An 18,854-nucleotide genomic window follows, 5' to 3' on the forward strand; every position below is an offset into this window, starting at 1 on the left:
CAAGCTGGGGAGGAGGCCCTGGGGGTTTCTTCCAGCTGAGAAGCATCTTTTCCTGTTGGAGAATCACAGCGCAGGCATCCTGGCCCCATCAGCCAGCTTTCCTCAGTCGCTGGAATTTTCTTTCGCCCCCCAAATCATGTGGCTTGCAACACAAAAATGGCAATGCTTTCTGATTATAAGGGGAGGGTCCCAGTATCAGATGATCAACCTTGTTGGCATTAAATGCTGGTTTCCAAAAGGAGAGAAGATGGGGGGGGGGGTCCTACTTTGTTGCAAGGGGATGCTTGGCTCCCTTGCTGTCAACTGCAGGAACCCCAGAACTGGATTTGAGTTGGGGAGGCCCGTCAACTGCAAAGGCTCAGAAATGGCACACAAACCGCCTCAAAGCTTTGGGGCACATTTGCAAGGCCTTCAGGCGAGATCCGCTTCCCCTCCTTGGAGTAGCCTCTTCCACCCCCCCCTCCTTAATGCCTCGGGCACAGGACCCCTTGGAAGGGACTGGCTGGCGGGGAAGCGATTCCTTCCACTTAAATATCAAACACAAAATCTCGCCCTCCTTCCGTTGGCTGTCTAGGTGGGTAGAAGTCACCTTCTCCATGGACGGAGCTTTTCATCCTTTTATCGGTTTGATTAAAGATGAAGAAGAGAGGTGCTGTTTTTCTATTATTATCTGCAGCACTCAGAAAAAGAGGGATAAAAAGGGAACAAGGAGCTTTGGGGGTCTTTTCTTCCTGCTTTGTGCTGTGGGGTCTCCAACCTCTCTGGCCCACTCCAGTCTCTCCCCCCACCCAAGCCAGGCAGATCTCTGGAGCCCCCTGCTCCCTCCAGCTGGGAGTTCCTTTGCAAGGCTGGGTTCCACCTTTCCACTCCCAGGAAATGGGCAGCGCCTTCCTTGCCTCTGGGAGCACTGACGTTCTCAGGTAGACAAAGAGATGAAGTGGCCAAGAACCCCTTTCCATATGGGAGAAGGAAGCCCCCTTAGGAGATGCCTCCCCTTCTCTGGGCTGCTCTGCAGTGTCTGTGCTCCTCAGCCTCCCCAAACCCAGGACACTGTCTCCCTTCTCGTTTGCGTCCATAGAATCACGAGATTGTAGAGTCGGAAAGGGGCACCAGGGTCATCCAGTCCAACCCCTTCAATGCAGGGATCTCAGCTGAAGCTCCGCTTGAAAACCTCCAAGGAAGGGCAGTTGATCACCTTCCACTGCCCAACAGCTCTTACTGCCGGAAAGTTCTTCCTGATATTTAGTCAGGAACTTACGACTTGAAGCCATGGGTTCGAGTCCTGCCCTCCAGAGCAGGAGAAAACAAGCTTGTCCCCTCTTCCATGTGACAGCGCTTGAGATATTTGAAGAGGGCTCTCCTATCAGTCTTCTGTTTTCCAGGCTAAGCATACCCAGCTCCTTCAACCACTCCTCAGAAGGCTGGGTGGGCAAGTGGGGTATTTGCGATCTCCCCCTTCTTGCCCCACTGTGTCCCGCTGGGGCCGCCTGCCTTTGCCCAGTGGAGTTGAGGCTGGGGCAAGCCAGACTCTGTCCTGGAGCCTGTTTTCAATCCTTTTTTTTGGGGGGGGGATGTCCTTGAATGTGGGGAGGCATCAAACCACATGTCCCAGGAGACCCGTCAGCGGCTGCAAAATGCCTCTGTGGCCGCAGGGCAGCTGTGCATTCTGCAGTCTAATCTGGCTTCAATCTACTTCTTGCCCCTGACCCCCCTCCCACCCCCAGGGGGGGGGGGGCTTACGAAGCCAGTGTTGAAAGTAATAAGTTGGTTTGTGGGTTCACAGTTGCGGCACAATATTATCTCCGTATGGGAAAATAATTGACTGGAGCTGATTGTATAATTAGGCTCTGTCCTTTTTTTTGTAATATGATGTATGGATTAACTGAATTATTGTTCTCCTTGATTACATGTATAATTGGAATGGGTGCATAATTATGTGCCTGGGTGTGTGTGTATAAATTTAAAGGGGGGAGAGGCATTCAGGAAAAGTGCAACGCAAGGCAGCGCTACTTAGGAGATAATGCGGATTATGAATGGGCTGTGAGAATAGCAGTCTAATTGTGTTGACAAAGCAATCGGCTGCATTTCAGGGAGGACGTTTGCCTGCCTGCCTTGCTGTTCTAGTCTTGCCCCCCCCCCCAAGCTTCCTCCAGCCCTCCTCGTTTTCAAAGGAGCCCCCTGAATTTCCCAGCCACGGCCGTCTTTTCCCAGCCGGTGCTGTGGGCTGGGAGCTTGTCTGCAGACGGGTGAGAACACACGAAGGCCTGTGAGCCGCATGTGCTTCAAAAGGGATGGAAGAGCCTGCCGCCCGTCCCTGAGCGTGACTTTGAAGATCCTCTTATATTCAGCCACTCAACCAGATTTCCCCACCTTTTCATGCCGTGTCATCACTTATGGAGGTGAACTGGCACACTGTGTAGGTCACGGCTGCCTGCGGCCCAAGGGGGCTTGGGGGGGTGTCTGCCTCCCCCCTCCGCTGCTTGGCAGGTCTTTGTACCAAGGCTGTTTCTAACACCTTCTAGCAAGTTATTCAAAACAACCCAGTAAGACGCCCCCATGCCCACTCGTGTTCTTTGAGAACAGGGCTTGAAATCCCCAGGCACGTTTTGCGACTGGCACGGGTCCAGTTGCTCCCACACAGAGATCTCTGGGTACCAGGTTGGCACCTGACATCTCCCCCTGGCTGGCTCCTCCACCTTTCTTGAGCCGGGAAGCGGAAGAGCTTATTTGTTGCCTCTGTCTCCTAGCTTTTTCTGCAAGGTGTCCAGGTTTCACTCGCTCCTTGCTTAATCCGCACAACGACCCTGTGAGGAAGGTTCAGAGGCTGCGACTGGCTCCAAGGTCACCCTGTGAGCGTCACGACTGAGGGGGATTTGAACCCTGATCTCCCAGGTCTTAGTCCGACACTCTCACCACCCCACCCCACTGGCTCACAGGTTCTGAAATGTTTTCCTGGAAGCTTGAATTTGTTTGATGTTTTCATGTGTTGTAAACTGCGTTGAGCTTTTTCTTAAAAATATAAAGCAGTCTAGAAATGAAATAGGGACGCGGGTGGCGCTGTGGGTTAAACCACAGAGCCTAGGGCTTGCCAATCAGAAGGTTGGCGGTTCGAATCCCCACGACGGGGTGAGCTCCCGTTGCTCGGTCCCTGCTCCTGCCCACCTAGCAGTTCGAAAGCACGTCAAAGTGAAGGAGATAAGGTAAACGGTGTTTCCGTGCGCTGCTCTGGTTCGCCAGAAGCGGCTTATTCCTGCTGGCCACATGACCCGGAAGCTGTACGCCGGCTCCCTCGGCCAATAAAGCGAGATGAGCACGGCAACCCCAGAGTCGGCTGCGACTGGACCTAACGGTCAGGGGTCCCTTTACCTTTACCTTTAGAAATGAAATGGATGATGATGATAACAATCCCCATTGCAAAAAAGGTGCCTAGACATTCCATTAAGACGACAACCGAAACCTACGTTCAAGGTGCCGTTTGGCGATTCACTTATATACCTGAGTTTCTAGCACTGCTTAAGAACCTAAGAAGAGCTTGCTGCAAGCAGGACCCGAGCCCAAGAGCAACTCTCCCATCCTGCGGTTTCCAGCAACTGGCATTCAGGAGCATGTCTGCCTTCCTCTGTGGCTGGCATCTTCCTGGGCAGAGGGCTTCTCCAGCCAGCTAAGCTTCCAGGAGCCTTGCTCAGAGCTGGGGCCCCTGCCCTCCTTGCTTTGGGCCTATCATGGCAGCCCCCTTCAGGGAATTTTTTAGTGTGTGATGTCGTACTGTGCTCTTACTGTATTTTTGTTGGGAGCTGCCCAGAGTGGCTGGGGCAACCCAGTCAGATGGGCGGCATATTAATAATACGAATAAATGTGGTGTGTGTGTGTGCACGCACTCGCCAACTTCACCATCGAGTTGGCATTCCTTGGCCAGCGCAGGGCACCAGCTGCCGCAGCCTTTTCTTGGTTGATTCCTCGCTGAGGGCTAGCTGCTTGGGGGAGAGTTGGCGCTGTTGGAATGGCTTTTGGGGGGAGGGAGAGGAAGAGTGAGTGCTGCCCTTCCCCTCCCCTTCTGGGTAAAAGTTGCCGTAGCAACTTTTGGTGCCGAAAGCAGCTTATAGGCAGCGTGACATAATAGCCCAGCGTTGGATCGCGGCTGAGTTTAGTTAGCCTCCTTGCTGTTATATTGATTTTTAATGTTTATTTGCAAAACCTCCAAACACATGTCCAGGTTCTTGAACAGCTTCCCAGAAAGCCGCCTCGCCGTGTGCTGCCCCCCAATATGAAATACCATTTTTACCGGCCGGCCGCGCAGCATTTAATGGCGGCTGACAGGGACATGTTTAAGGGCAATCTGTATCGGGCACTTAAACGTTTCTATTATGTCTCTCCTGGCGCAGATCATTGAATTTTGCCGTGTTCTTGGGGCTACAAAAGGCTGGCTTTTGAGAAGCCTCCGGAAAGGTTTTGGCGTCCCTGGACCTGACTCTTTATTGCCCTTTGCCTGCCTTTCAGGCAGCGACCCGTTAATTGGCCTTTGCAAGCTCACTCGGCGGGACTCTTAGGAGATAAATACGAGAGCCAAAACCAAGGAGGAGGGACCCTGGAAGTGCCAGGCAAGGCGGCCCTTTGCCTGCCACCCCTTGTGCATTCCCGCCTCCCTTGGATTGCCACCTTTCCTCAAAGGGGAGTCGCTCCATCCCCTGATAGTGTGGCCCTCCTCTGACTTCCAAGGGTCCAGGTCACAGTTTGTGGAGCCCCAGTCTCCCCCCAGCTCCCTCCAAGCAAGCCGGACCCCTTTCCAAGAAGAGGCTTCTCTCCCCAAGGCAGAGCGAGCTCTTCAAGGGCGGCTGGTGCTGGAGCAACAGCCTGGGCTCAGCGCGGAGCTGTCCGTGGTGCTGCTGACTCTGCAGGCCTGGCCCAGATGGAGCCTGGGGATGCTGAGCAGAACAGGCAGCCGCACAGCCCCCATTCCAATACTCAGAGGGCCTTCCTGTCGAAGGTGGAGCAGGCTTGTCTCCTGCTGCTCCAGAGGGGAGAACCCAACCAATGGATTAAGAGGACGAGAAAGGAGATTCCGACCGAACCTTAGGAGAAATGTACTGGCAGGAAGAGCTGTCCGCCCGCCTGCGGGGTGGAAGGTGGTGGACTCTCCTTCCCTGGAAGTTTTTCAGCAGAGTCTGGACGGCCATCTGTCAGGGATGCTTTAGTTGAGATTCCTGCATTGGAGGGGGTGGACTAGAGAACCCCTGGGGGTCCCTTCCAGCTCTACAATTCTGTGATTCTATAGGGATGTCTCCACTAGGGCTATTTAAAGGGTAGGGAGCTGTGTTGGTCTGCTGTAGTCGAAACAAAATTAAAAAATTCCTTCCAGATACGTGTGCATGCACACTTCTTCTTCAGGTATCTGAACACATTCACACGAAAGCTCATACCAATAACAAACTTAGCTGGTCTCTAAGGTGCTACTGGAAGGAATTTTTTTATTTTGTTTCGCTAGGGCTGGGCAATATATCAGCATTGTGATAACACTTTCATAATTCTTTAGCTAGCAATATACAGTGGTACCTCGGGTTAAGTACTTAATTCATTCTGGAGGTCTGTTCTTAACCTGAAACTGTTCTTAACCTGAAGCACTACTTTAGCCTCCTGCTGTTGCCGTGCCGCTGGAGCACAATTTCTGTTCTCATCCTGAAGCAAAGTTCTTAACCTGAAGCACTATTTCTGGGTTAGCAGAGTCTGTAACCTGAAGCGTATGTAACCCGAGGTACCACTGTATTATGAATCATGATGTGTGTTAGGGGCTGGGCGATACATCCTCCAAAACTGGTTTGAAGTCCATATCGTGATATCAGTTTCATAATTTTTTGACCTGGCAACATATTGCAAATTGTGTTTGTGTGTTTGTGTGTGTGTGTGTGCTATGCAGAAATCACAATGTGGGGCAAACCGTGAAGCCAGCCGGTGCTCCATAGCTCCATCCTTATTTCAGACATTGAGATATATCAATATATTGTGATGTTTAGCTTGGTGATATAACGCGATGTTGGAAACCTGCTGGGGTGGCCTGGCCAGGTTCGCTGGCGCTCTGCTTCTCCCCAGAGTCTGCCTGGGGGGTGGAGGTTGCTGCTGCTTCTGAGTCAGGCGCTGGCTTTGGGGGAAAAGAGCCCTCTCTGCTCCTCAGGGCAAAAGCCAGATCTGTGCTGCTGCCGCCTCCAGGGAAGGGGGAATTTAGTTGGTTTTTAAGTACGGCCTGCAACATCTCCTGTATTTGGGGGATGAGATATGTGCTGTTTGCTGAGATTTAAGCCTTGGGCTCTCTGACTCGCGAGCCCAGGAGACGCTTCCAGGGGCGAAGCTGGGTTGCCTTGCGACGACATAACTCAGATCCGTGGTGTATTTATGGCTGGCTTTCTTCGGCGCAAGCTCTGATGTCCGGCTGTAAATTATTTTGGCACCGGCTAAATAATAGAAGCGCTTCCATCCTCCAGGCCCCTTCCCCCCCCCCCAGCCTGTCATGCCGGTAGAGGAGGAGGAGGGGAGAGGCCCCCCCTTGCTGAATGCACCCCCACCCCACTCCCTGAGCTGCCCTTTCTGAGGTGCAAGACTTTTCCTCTGACCCGACTGGGGATCCACATCGCTTGAATGCGCGAGGGGACGTTTCTTAGATCGTTGCTAGAAAGCTTGGCTCTGGCTTGGCAGCGTCTTCTGCCCAGCTGACCTGGATCCAGCGGGCACCCCAGAGAGGGGATGCTTCAAGGCCGCTGGCATCCTTGGCTGCTGCTGCCATTGCCCCCCCCCCCAATACTTTGGGAAGCCAGAGCCTCTCCAAATGAAGGCCCTCCCTGCCTTTCTGCCTGCCTCCTTGCAGAGGTCTGGAAGGGGCCAGGAGGGATGAAAGGAGCCTTCTCTGCAGTAATGCTAATTATTTTTCTCCTCCTCGGGTTCGTTTGTTCGTTGGAGCTGCACATTTAAGTGTCTGCCTTGAAGCAAATGGGGCACGGGCTCCGTATCTGCAGAGCCAAGCCTCTCCACAACAAAGGCCTCTTCTGCAGCCCCCCTCCCCTCCCCGTGGGGCGTCCAGGAGGCAGCCTCAAGGTCTCAGCTTTCCACAGCAGCCTCTGCGCCCCCCTCCCCATCCTGGCTTTCCAGAGGGCAGGTGTGGGGCTCCTGCTTTCCTCCCTTCCACCCCACATGCCACTAGGGGAGGTCGGGAGGCAAGCTGCAGTCTAGGCTGCTAATTTAGGTTAGAGATGGCAGGACTTCCTAGGTTGCTGGCCAGCAAGGAACAGAGCAGGAGGGGAAGGCTTGCTTTGACTTTCATGCTCTGGTTGGGGGGGGGACATAGCTGCTCCCTTGGGGTGGGAGGCTTCAGGAACCCTGGGGTAGAGCATCCTAGGCCCTCAGGAGGGAGAGGCACAGGCAGGCAGTCATGTCATGGGAGGGGAGGTTTGAGAATCCTAGAACAGAACCGTGGAGTTGGATGGGATCTAGTCCAGGGGTCGGCAAGGCTTACCTCGCATGGGCCGGTTCACTCCAGCGGAGACCCCTCCGTGGGCCGGATTGCACGCATGCCCACGATTTCCGACATCTGCAGAGATGCGATTTCCGGCGCTGCAGAAGCTAGTCCCCACGCTGCACCGCTCCAGTTTAGCACAGCGTGCGGGGACTCGCCAAGCAGGTGGCTTAGTTTGGGGGCGACTCATGGGCCGGTTAAATGACCCCTGTGGGCCGCTTGTGGCCCATGGGCCTTAGGTTGCCTACCCCTGATCTAGTCCAACCCCTGCAAGGCAGCCTGGGTCTTGAGGACGGATCCTGTGCAGCTCCTTACCTTCTCCTCCAGTCAAGTTTCATGCACACACAAGCAGACGCATGCACATGTCCTTTGGTTTGGCTGGTCTGGGATTGGCTTGTGGGGTCTTCTTGGCCAGCTCAGGACTTCCGACCTGTCTTCTGTGGGGTGTGAGAGAAGAAGGCAAGGAGAGGTGCAGCCCCCTCCCCCCACAATGCACTGGTCTCCTTCCCTAGCCAGCCCCCCCACCTCCATCCCTTGATGGCACCTTCAGCCCCACCAGAGGAGTGAAGACGGTGCCCAGAGCTGTGCCCTCCCTTCTGGGAGTCTGGGGGCCCTTGGGGAGAGACCTTTGGGTGCAGCACCAGCTGCTGTGCTTAGGGGGGGCAGAAGGAGGCTGCTGCTGCTGGGGGGGGGGGTGCGGTTTGCTTCCAAGGCAAAGCCTCCTTTAATTGTGACATTTCATTTATTGCCTCCGCCCCCTTCCTCCATCCCGAGGGAGGCCCAAAGTGGCAAATGGCCAACAACTCAATTAACACAAATATCGGAATCATCTCCGTGGCGAAACGAGTCTCGCGTCGGCGCTGTCTCCAGGTCAGGACAATAATGATAAGACAACAAGTCCATGGAGCCCTCCTGGCCTCCACGTCCCCACTCATTTGCTGCCCCACAATCAGCCGGTGGCGCCTGGAGCCCTTCCTCTCTCTCTTGGCTAAGAACTCTTTGTCCTGCGGAGGGAAAAGGGGACTGTGCTCAAAATTGGGCTTGTTAGCTTGGGGGGCTTTGGCCCCTGCAGTCTGGTGTCTCCTGCCCCAAACGTTGGCCGATCCGGGGAGTGGGGGGCTGGGGGAACCTTTGGGCTGGAGCTCCCCAACCAGCTGCTTGGAGCAGGCACAGGCAAACTCGGCCCTCCAGGTGTTTTGGGACTGCCACTCCCATCATCCCTGACCACTGGTCCTGTTAGCTAGGGATGATGGGAGCTGTCGTCCCAAAACATCTGGAGGGCCGAGGTGGCCTAGGCCTGGCCTGGAGCATTCAGAGAATCGTAGAGTCTGAAAGGAATGTGAGGATCATCTTAGTCCCCAGCAAACTTTTTCAGCAGGGGGCCGGTCCACTGTCCCTCAGACCTTGTGGGGGGCAGGACTATTTTTTTTTTGGGGGGGGGGAATGAACAAATTCCTATGCCCCACAAATAACCCAGAGATGCATTTTAAATAAAAGGACACATTCTACTCATGTAAAAACATGCTGATTCCCGGACCGTCTGCGGGCCAGATTGAGAAGGCGATTGGGCCGGATCCAGCCCCCGGGCCTTAGTTTGCCTACCCATGTCCTAGTCCAGCCGCCTGCAATGCAAGAATATGCTGCTGTCCCATAAGGGGACTGGACCTGCAACCTTATCTGAACCAGGCTCTAGCCAGCTGAGCTGTCTAGGCAGTCCTTCTCCCTGATCTGCGCTTCTCCAGCGTTCCTGCTGACCCGCTTTCTGGGAGGCCGAGAATAGGAGCTGCCTGGTGTATGCCCCCCCTCAGAGCAGCCGAAAGGGGGCGAGTGGGCACTGTGGGGATTGGGTAGGAGCCAGGCTGAGCGGTGTTTGCATAGCTAATGGACTTGCTAAGCTTGGATTTAAGTGAGGGTTAATTTGCAGCACCTTGAGCTCTGCGCTCCTGTTACCTGGGAAGCCGCTCTGTCACACACGCAGATATGTAATAATTTATTGGCCTGTTTGCCCGCAGCCTCTTCCCCCGCGGAGGATGCAGGGAGGAGGGTCCTGCGCTGGCAACTCTGCAGACCTTTGCATTCCTGGGAGGAGGACAGAGGCATTTATAATAAATAAAGGTTAGGCAATGCCGTGAGGCTGCGGAGGAGAGCTGAGCAAACTCCCAAGTATCCGTAGGGGGAGGGGGTGGCGTTTCCCAAATGCTGGGCGCAGATTGTGGCCTGGTTCTTTCCCTCACACTCCAACCCCCCCCCCCCAGCCTTGCTTTAGCCTCTGAGGGCATGTTTGGCAAAGGTCTTTGTTGCCCAAGGAGGTTTTTCCTGTCCGTGGATTCTTTTGCATGGACGGAGAGCGCAGTTGGTAGAGCGTGAGATTTTTCATCTCAAGGCTGTGGGTTTGAATCTTGCGTTGGGCAAAAGATTCCTGCATTGCAGGGGGTTGGTCTAGATGACCCCCGTGGTCCCGATTCTATGCCTGTTAGTGCCACCAGCCCAGAAGGAGGTTTTCTCCCAGGTGTGTGCCCTCCCTGGGGCTGCTTGTGGGCACCTGTTCCAATCAGCTGGCAGTGTGTGGGGCATTTCTGGGTGGAGATGTCGATCTGCAGGCTGGATGTGTGGCCCCTCCAGATCTCACCCATGGCCCCCAGAAGGGAGGGCAAAACAGACACAGCCTGGGAAAGGTCTGCCCTTAAACGCCTCCTTGGGAGGAGAAGGTCTTCAGCGGCGCCAAAAGGCAGCGGAGTCTGCGCCTGCCTCATGTTCAAGGGGGGAATCCTAAAAGGGCAGAGGAGCTGCCGCACACCAGCCCAAGCGCTGAGTTGGGTGGCACAGGCCTCCCAGTAAGAGAGTCTCTGCAGGACGTTCTCGCCTGCAGAGCTCCAGGTTCGATTGGGCAGAGAGAAGGGGCGATTGAGCATCTTTCGGGTCTCCTGGTCCCAAACCGCCTGGGCTTTTTGCACGCCAAAAACGAGCAGCTTCAACTTTCCCTGCTCCCCAACGGGCAGCCAGTGCAGTTTTTCCAGCAGCAAGTTAAAGTGTTGGCGAGATCCTGCCCTAGCGAGCAGTTGGGTGATTTGCACCAGGGCAGCCCTGCCTAGAGCACATTGCGGTGTTCAAGCCCAGAAGTTGCCCGCGCATGGATGACCGGGGGGGAGAGGGCGAGGCTGGTCCAGAAACATATAATCCCTGTCCGGATGACGCCTTGCCCCCAATCTCCCCATAGCCTCTCCCAGGGGCTTCATAGAGATGCCAAGTGGCACTTGGGGCAAGATGGTGCCCTTCTGCTTTGGCGCCATACCCAGGCCTGTGCCCAGATCGAAACAGACTTCCTCCACTCTGCTGCGTCCAGCCTGGCTCTGTGCCAGACGTTGCCACGGCCAGCGGCTGCCCCCGACTCCGGCCTTTGAGCCCTGGCTGTGCCCTGGGGCTTCCCCTCGGCAGCTGTCAGAGATGTTCAGCCGTGATGGGCTGGCTGGCGGCTCCAATGGGCTCCGGGTGGGAGAAGCGACCTGCTTTTCCAGGGATGACTCGCTCTGCCTCTGTGCTGGCATGTGCCTTGAGAAGTGTGTATGTGTGTGGGGGGGGGGGCGGTGTCACAGCAAAGCAGCTTGCCTTGGAGGCAGGGGCTGGAGATGGGGGCAGGCAGTGGCGGAACAGGTGACCTCCGTGTTAAAGCCCCTGCACTGGGTGTCCATCTGCTCCCCAGCCAGGTTTAGGGGCCTTGCCTTGATTTACAAAGCCCTGGACAGCTTGCACCCCCCCCCTTATATCCCAGCTCAGTCACTCAGATCACCTGCAGGAACGTCGCTCGTCATTCCCCATGTTGGTGAGGCTCCCTTGACAAGGACAAGGAGGTGAGCCTTTAATGTCATTGGCCTAGTCCTGTGGAACTCCCTGCCACTGGAGATCCAGCAGGTGCCAACTTTTAAATGATAGATGAAAACTCCTATTCTGCCTGAATCCTATGCAGGCAGTGGGGAACTCATCTGTCCGCAACGGCTAACTGATGTCTGTTTTTAACTTTTCGGTAGTTGTATACTGCATTTGTATACTGCTTTGATTTTTCTTTTTAATGATTTCACGGTCCCCAATTATTATTTTTACAAATAAATAAATGAAATGAGCAGGGGACTGGGCTGGTTCTCTTCTTGAAGTGACCTAAAGACAAGAAATTCAAGAAAGAATGGGAAAAAATTATAATTGATTTAGGAGACCACTGTAAGCAGATGAAAACATTAGCAGGCTTTTAACCTCACCAAATGCTATGGACAATATTGAAATATAGTTTATGAAATAATATGCACTTGGAAAAGTTGACAATAGGACCCATGGAGAGGATGGGGGGGGGATAGGTATTTGGTATTGTAACCAATGTACATCTGTAAAATCAAATAAAAAAGGATTTCAAAAAAAGGGAGACATGTCCCGTTTGAGCCGTGAACTGCTGCTGCTCCCATCGCCACCCCTCCTGGGGACTCTGCCACTGCCCTGACTTCTGTCCGCCCCCCTAATACATTTTTATTATTTTCTTTACATATTATTTCTTGCCATACATTCTTCAACACATAAACTTTTTTGCTCTGCTGAGCTCGTGGCTTCCCTCCCTCCCTTCAGTTGGTATCCTTTATCAAGTCCATTGCATATTTTATCATTTCCCACCCTATCTATTTTACATTGTAGGAGTTACTTCAGTCCTGCTAGTGTTTTTACGTTTTTACAACTGTCCTTCAAATATTCAGCAAATTTACTCCAATCATCCTTGAATCTCTGATCCCGAATCCTTCCGGTCAGTTTGGCGTAGTCTGTCGTTTTCGACTGCCCCTCCGCAATAGTAGGAACATCTTGTGATTTCCAATTTTGGGCCAGCAAAGTCCTTGCCACAGCTGTGGCACACATGAATAACTTTTGATCTTTTATCTTAATCTCCTTAATCACTGCCCTGACTGCTGTTGCTTTCCCTCCGCAGGACAAGAACCGGAAGCTGCGCCCCCTCTACGACATTCCCTACATGTTTGAGGCCCGGGAGTTTCTGCGCAAGAAGTTGATTGGGAAGAAGGTAAGCCTGGAAGGGGGCCGAGGCAGGTGGGCTGGCGGGGGCCGGGGCAGAGCCCCCGAAGAACGGCTAGGCGTCAGGGCCCCTCTTTTTATTTTGTGAACCGCCCTGAGATCTTTATATTTTTTTAATATATTTTTTTTATTAATTTCAACATACCAATTATTATACATTCCACAGAACTTCACATTTTACGCAATCTTTTTGGATCAGCACCTCTGATGATCCACCATTTTTATCATTTCTTCTGCATTTCTTAAATTCCTATTGCCTTTAATTATCTTAACTCACAATCCACCCCTTTAACCATTTTTGCAATAATTCAAATAACTTACCTCACAAAACTTCTTGCAAACCTACAAACGTAATCTGGTCGTCACAATTACTTTTCGAATAGTCCGTAAATTTACACCAGTCTTCTGTGAATCTCTGGCCCCGCAGGTTTCGAATTCTTCCGGTTAGTTTATCCAATTCTGCATAGTCCATCAATTTCATCCTCCATTCTTCTTTTGCCGGTAATTCTTCTTGCTTCCATTTTTGTGCCAATAATATTCTTGCTGCCATCATTGCATATAAAAACAGCTTACAATCCTTTCTGTTTATATCATCTCCTACAATGCCAATTAAAATGCTTCTGGTTTCTTAATAAATGTATAAATGTATAAATGCTCTGAGATCTTTAAATGAAGGGCAGTAGATAAATCTAAAATGATGATGATGATGGAGGAAGGCTTTGAAGGTGGCGATTTGGCCCAGTTTGAGGCCTGTGGGCTGGCTGGTGCCCGGCCGGAGGTTCAGGCTGAGCTGCTCTTGTTTTCAGCCCCCCATGGGGGGCAACTGGAGGGTGTCTCCTGCAGCAATGTTTGCGTCAAGAGGCAGTTTGGGGGTGGCGAGGGGCACCTTTGCACGCAAGCGGGGAGGGAAGGTTTTTTGTGGCTTCTGGGGTCTTCCTCGGACCCACTCCTGTCTCCCCCCATCAACAACCTGTGAGAAGGGATAAAGATCCGGGTGCCAGGGGCTCCCGGGCACAGTTGAGTGTGCCGCTCGCAAACCGGCCGGCCTCTTCCTCCTGGCTTTGCCTGGTCTGCCCTTGACAGGCGGCTCCGTCCCTGATCTTCCCTGGCAGCCCCTTCTGGGCCCGCATCCCTTTTGGTCCAAGGCAGGGGCAAAGCGGGCCTTTCCTGGCTTGCTCAGCGGGGCCTGAATGAGCCTGGCTCCAGCAGAAGGCTGGCGGCAGCAGTGAGGAAGCTGTATTGTGGGGAGGGTCCCAGCCCACTCTCCTTGGCTCAGCCCTCACCCTGCTGGGCGCCCGGGGGCTCGGATCTGGAGGAGGGGCAGCTGGTTTTCCCGGTGCGGCTGGAAGGCAGCTTGGAGAACTGCACCTCCTCACACAGAACTAGCAGCGTGAATCACACGCAGACTTGAATGGGGATCGTTGTTTTGGGTCATGGAATTAGGGTTGCCTGGGCAGTGGGCTCTGTTGGGTTTGACGTGGGGTGCTCCCAGCCCCCTTTGTGAGAGAGGACCTCTGGCCGTCCCTTGACAGCTGAGTTCCACCTCTCTGGCGTCATCCCAGGCGTGACGACAGACCCTCAGGCGGAGAATTTGGGGCTGGGGCTTTGGGTCGTGCCCAGCTCCTGGTGTGTTTCCTCTGCCTCGTCCCCTCCTGCTCTTGTGGGTGGGCACCCTGACCACCCACGGAGGAGTTCTTGACCCATATCCAGAGCTGTTATTACACCGGGACAGGGAGGGGGCGACGGTAGCCTGAGCAACCGCCCAGAGATCCGTTTTCTCTCCACCATGACCTTCTTTTTTCCCTTCCTCCTCACATTCCAAGGGGCTGTGGGGGCCTCCCAGCCCTCCCCCTCCCCAAATAAGGCCTCTTGCAGCTCCTTTGTTGCATTTTCTGCCGGTGACTTTGCACGCGCACGATAGTCTTTATTGTCATTGTTCCATACAGAACAACCAAACTGAAAAATCTACATCAGACATTCAAAACCAACAAGCCTGCTATCCCAACCTGGTTAGCCCCCTAAAAACTCTGATACGCCATTTTTAAATACAATATACTCACATAAAGACTACCTTAAGGTAAAGGTAAAGGGACCCCTGACCGTTAGGTCCAGTCGTGACTGACTCTGGGGTTGCGGCACTCATCTCGCTTTATTGGCTGAGGGAGCCGGCCTACAGCTTCCGGGTCATGTGGCCAGCATGACGAAGCCACTTCTGGCGAACCAGAGCAGCACACAGAAATGCTGTTTACCTTCCCGCTGGAGCGGTACCTATTTATCTACTTGCACTTCGTGCTTTCAAACTGCTAGGTTGGCAGGAGCAGGGACCAAGCAACGGGAGTTCACCCGTCGTGGGGATTCGAACCGCCAACCTTCTGATTGGCAAGTCCTAGGCTCAGTGGTTTAACCCACAGCGCCACCCTTGTCCCTTAAGACTACCTTACACCGTGTTTAAAACCAAAATCGTATTTGGGTAGAATCTGTTTCTCAGGCTCTAGTCCTGGTCTTTATAACCCTGGACCTTCTTCCAGAAGGCAGAAGCTGAAAGAGATCATTTCCGGGGTGCGCACTATCCTGCAGCTTTCTTATGGCACCCGGGAGCATAGATTTGATGGTGCTCAGGGCTGCTGAAGAGTGCTTCCTTCCAGGCGCAGGGCTCTGAGCATTGCCTGGGTCCCCTGAGCTGCTATGGAGGCTTCTGCCGGGGGCTGGAGGGGGTGGGCAAGGGCCCCCTCCTCTCTCTGCTTCCCTGTGACCTTGGTGGCTCAGGCTGCTTGGCTCTTGGGTGGCGTCCGCTTGGCGCTGGCTGCGAGGGGGGCTGCTTTGGGAGCCCCCGTTCTGCTCTCCTCCGATGTGGCAGGGCTGCCTTTATGCGCAGTTCCTTTGTCAGCACCTCGTTTTTCACTTCGGATTAATTTGATTGAGCTAAGCGATGAAAAAGTTCTCTGCGCTAATGATCAAAACAGTCCCCCGAGGTTGGCGCTGCCGCCTGATTGGAAGCGACAGGCCCAGCCAAGGCTGCCCGTCTTTGCCTCTGCCCCGCCGGCCGCCTGCTGGGATCGATCGGCTGGGGCTGCCGGCTCCCCCCCCCCCATTCCCCGCTCCCCAAAAGGACACGAATTCAGCTCCCACGGGGGACGGTTGAGCGGGTCCAGGGGCCTCTGAAGGCCGTTCGTCTCCCGAGGGGCAGGCACCCCCCCCGCTCCTCCGCTCTGCCTGCGAGGTAGGCTTTGTGAGCGCGGCCCTGGCATCCTGAGGCCAGGCAGCTGAGCGGCCTGGTCTCACCCTGCTGGCCAGGGCAAGCAGCACGAGATCAGCGCTTGCGGCCAGAGCGCACTTTTGGGGGGTGCTGAGGGCTCCCTGGACTGGCCGCTGGAACCAGTGTGTGCTTGTGTGCAGAGGGTGGGGGGGCTCCTTCTTGGCCCTCTCAGCCTCCAGACTTTAGCAGCACCCCCCCCTCCGAATCCCCATCTCTGCATGTGCAGGTGTGCGTCTGGGCTTCCTGGCGCACCTGCACACCTGTGCGCACCTTGCCTGCAAACACACTCTGTGTGCCTGCATTTAAATGGAAACTCGGGGGGGGGGGGTTTCCTTTGTGGCAAATCACACCTCTCTGCCGGTGCCCCAGAGACCCGCCAAAACTGCCGCTGAGTCTCCGTCCTTCCCTTGGGGGCCCTTCTCGGCCCATCTAGACCAGCCTCCTCTTTCCCACACTGGCCTCAGAAGCCCACAAGCAAGAAGGAGTGGCTGCTCCCCCGTGACTGGAGATCGGGGGGGTATTTTGCCCATGAACCTGGAAGATCCACCTGGTCCTTGTGACTAAAACTCTCATCCCCCTTCAAAGCCAACCAGGTTGCTGGCCCTCACTGTCTCCTGTGGCAGTGAGTTCCACAGGTGAACATGTGCTTAATAAGAATAAGAAATTTATTTATATGCCGCCCCTCTAACTGGGTGGCCCCAGCCACTCTGGGGGCCTCCCACAAAATATTAAAAACTCCATAAAACATCAGCTGTTGAACTGTTGAAAACTTCCCATCAAATCTCATCAAATAGCTTGCTTTTATCCATCCTGAATCTTATCCTTTTGCCCCTCAGCCTCCTTTTCTCTGACCTGAAATGTACCAAATGCGCCTCCCTTTCTTCCTAGGGGAGCCCCTCTGCCCCTCCATCTCCTTTCCTATCCCCACAATATCCTTTTTGAGGGGCAGCATCCCAAACGTGGCCGTGCCATCGATTTGCAAGGGGGAATTCCACAAACCTGGTCGTCCCCATTCCTCTGAATTCCCACCATGGCACAAACTCCTTCCCTGGTGGTTCCCAAATAAAGCCCCCCCCCCCCTTTTCAGATGAGGAGCCTCCTCTGCCAGCACCAGCCAAGGCAGATCTGAGGAAGGTTGCCTTGACCCCATTTTGCTAAACTTGTGCACAAATGCTTCTCCTTTGGGCAGGGGAGCCCCTTCGGAGATGCGCTTGGCTAGCATGTGGCAGACCCATCGCCCCCCCCCCCGACGGAGCTGTGGGGAAGGGGCTCTGCCGTGTGGGGCAGAAGCCAGGCGGCTGGGGCAGGGGCTCTTGTGCCACGAATCTGCCTCCCTCAACTCTCTGAAGAGCATTTGCCTGTCTCCGCGTGGCTTAAATAAGGTGTCAAGCAGTCGGATAAACCTGCAAGCAGCACAATAAAGAAGGACATGCAGCTTGCCTGGAGCAACGCTGCTTGCTCATGCAGAGTTTGACAGTCGGTAGGTGTGTCTCTCAAGCCTGAGTCCGTGGGAGAAAAACCAGAGCAAAGTCTCCTCCTTGACGTGCGCAGAGTGGCTGCCGTGAGACCCTCTCCCCGGATTATTTCCTTTCTTTCCTTTTTAAAATTATTTCTATTGAGATTTTCCAACAAATTCTAACATATTCAAAAATTCAAATTGCATTTTACAATTTCAATTAAACCCGCCCCACCCTCCGCAACTTCTTTCCTATTTATTACATATTTGTCTGTTCTGCGTATAATTTTATATACCTTATATACTAAAATTAAACTTGTATTCTTAATCTGTTCTTAACACTTTTACCTCATATTTTTGTTTTCTGTTTATATTTGTCCATTGTCAGTGTATGACTCAAATCCTGCAAGGGAGTTCATTTCAATGCGTTGTTTCTGTATTATTTCATTTCTTAATACAGTGGTACTTCTGGTTGCGAATGGGATCTGTTTCGGAGCCCCGTTCGCAACCTGAGCAGAATGCAACCCTGTGCGTCTGTGCATGCGCGGGTCACGATTTGCCGCTTCTGCGCATGCGCGTGGTGTCATTTTGAGCATCTGCGCATGCAGGAGTGGCGGAACCCTGAAGTAACCCTTTCCAGTACTTCTGGGCCACCGTGGGACGCAACCTGAAAATGCTCAACCTGAAGCAAATGCAACACGAAGTATAACTGTATATTAAAATATCTCTCAGCGTCCCCCAGCCAGAGCCTTCTTCTGCTCCTCAACGGCTTAGCAGGCACTCTTTGCAAAGCGCAGCCCCTGCGTTGCTTCCCAAGGCCTCTTCCGCCTCTGCCTTGACTGTGGCGCTGTGGGTAAAACCTCAGTACCTAGGACTTGCCGATCGAAAGGTCGGCGGTTCGAATCCCCGCGGCGGGGTGAGCTACCGTTGCTTGGTCTCTGCTCCTGCCAACCTAGCAGTTCGAAAGCACGTCAAAGGGCAAGTAGATAAATAGGGGCCACTTACTAGCGGGAAGGTAAACAGCGTTTCCGTGTGCTGCGCTGGTGCTGGCTCGCCAGAGCAGCTTCGTCACGCTGGCCACGTGACCCGGAAGTGTCCTTGGACAGCGCTGGCCCCCGGCCTCTTAAGCGAGATGAGCACGCAACCCCAGAGTTGGACACGACTGGCCCGTACAGGCAGGGGTACCTTTACCTTTACTTTACCAGTGCGGCCCGGGTTTTGTTAGCCCAAAAATAGAAAACGAGTGAGGTCCCAACCAAAGGAGAATGGCAACTTAAGTTGACAGAACATTCACAACTCATAGACTTAACATATAGAATAAGAGAACTGGAAGAACATACTTTTAGAGAAAATTGGGAAACGTTTATTGGATACCTGGGAAATAATTGCGTACAGCTGAAAACGCTGGCAGCATTAAGAGAAATTCAACAGTGTAAATAAGCTTTGATGGATGCAATAATGGAAGACTGAATCGTATAGTTTTTGTAAAATATGCAGGGATTTGTGATGCGTAAAATGAAGCATGGGAAGAGGAGAAGGGAAGCCACTGATATTTTAAGGATGTAAAAAGGAGTGTTTTAGGT

At 53.6% G+C, this 18,854-nt stretch overlaps 1 protein-coding gene across 1 annotated transcript in view; it reads left to right on the forward strand.

Annotated features, from left to right (window-relative positions):
- SND1 (staphylococcal nuclease and tudor domain containing 1) overlaps positions 1–18,854 on the forward strand; it is a 232,189-nt gene that overhangs the window by 74,051 nt on the left and 139,284 nt on the right. Inside the window, exon 11 of the mRNA XM_028746419.2 lies at positions 12,459–12,548. Coding sequence (XP_028602252.2) covers positions 12,459–12,548 — 90 coding nt within the window. The remainder of the gene's footprint in view (positions 1–12,458; positions 12,549–18,854) is intronic.

This window comes from Podarcis muralis, chromosome 10 (genome assembly GCF_964188315.1).
Source record: "Podarcis muralis chromosome 10, rPodMur119.hap1.1, whole genome shotgun sequence".
Lineage (NCBI taxonomy): Eukaryota > Metazoa > Chordata > Lepidosauria > Squamata > Lacertidae > Podarcis > Podarcis muralis.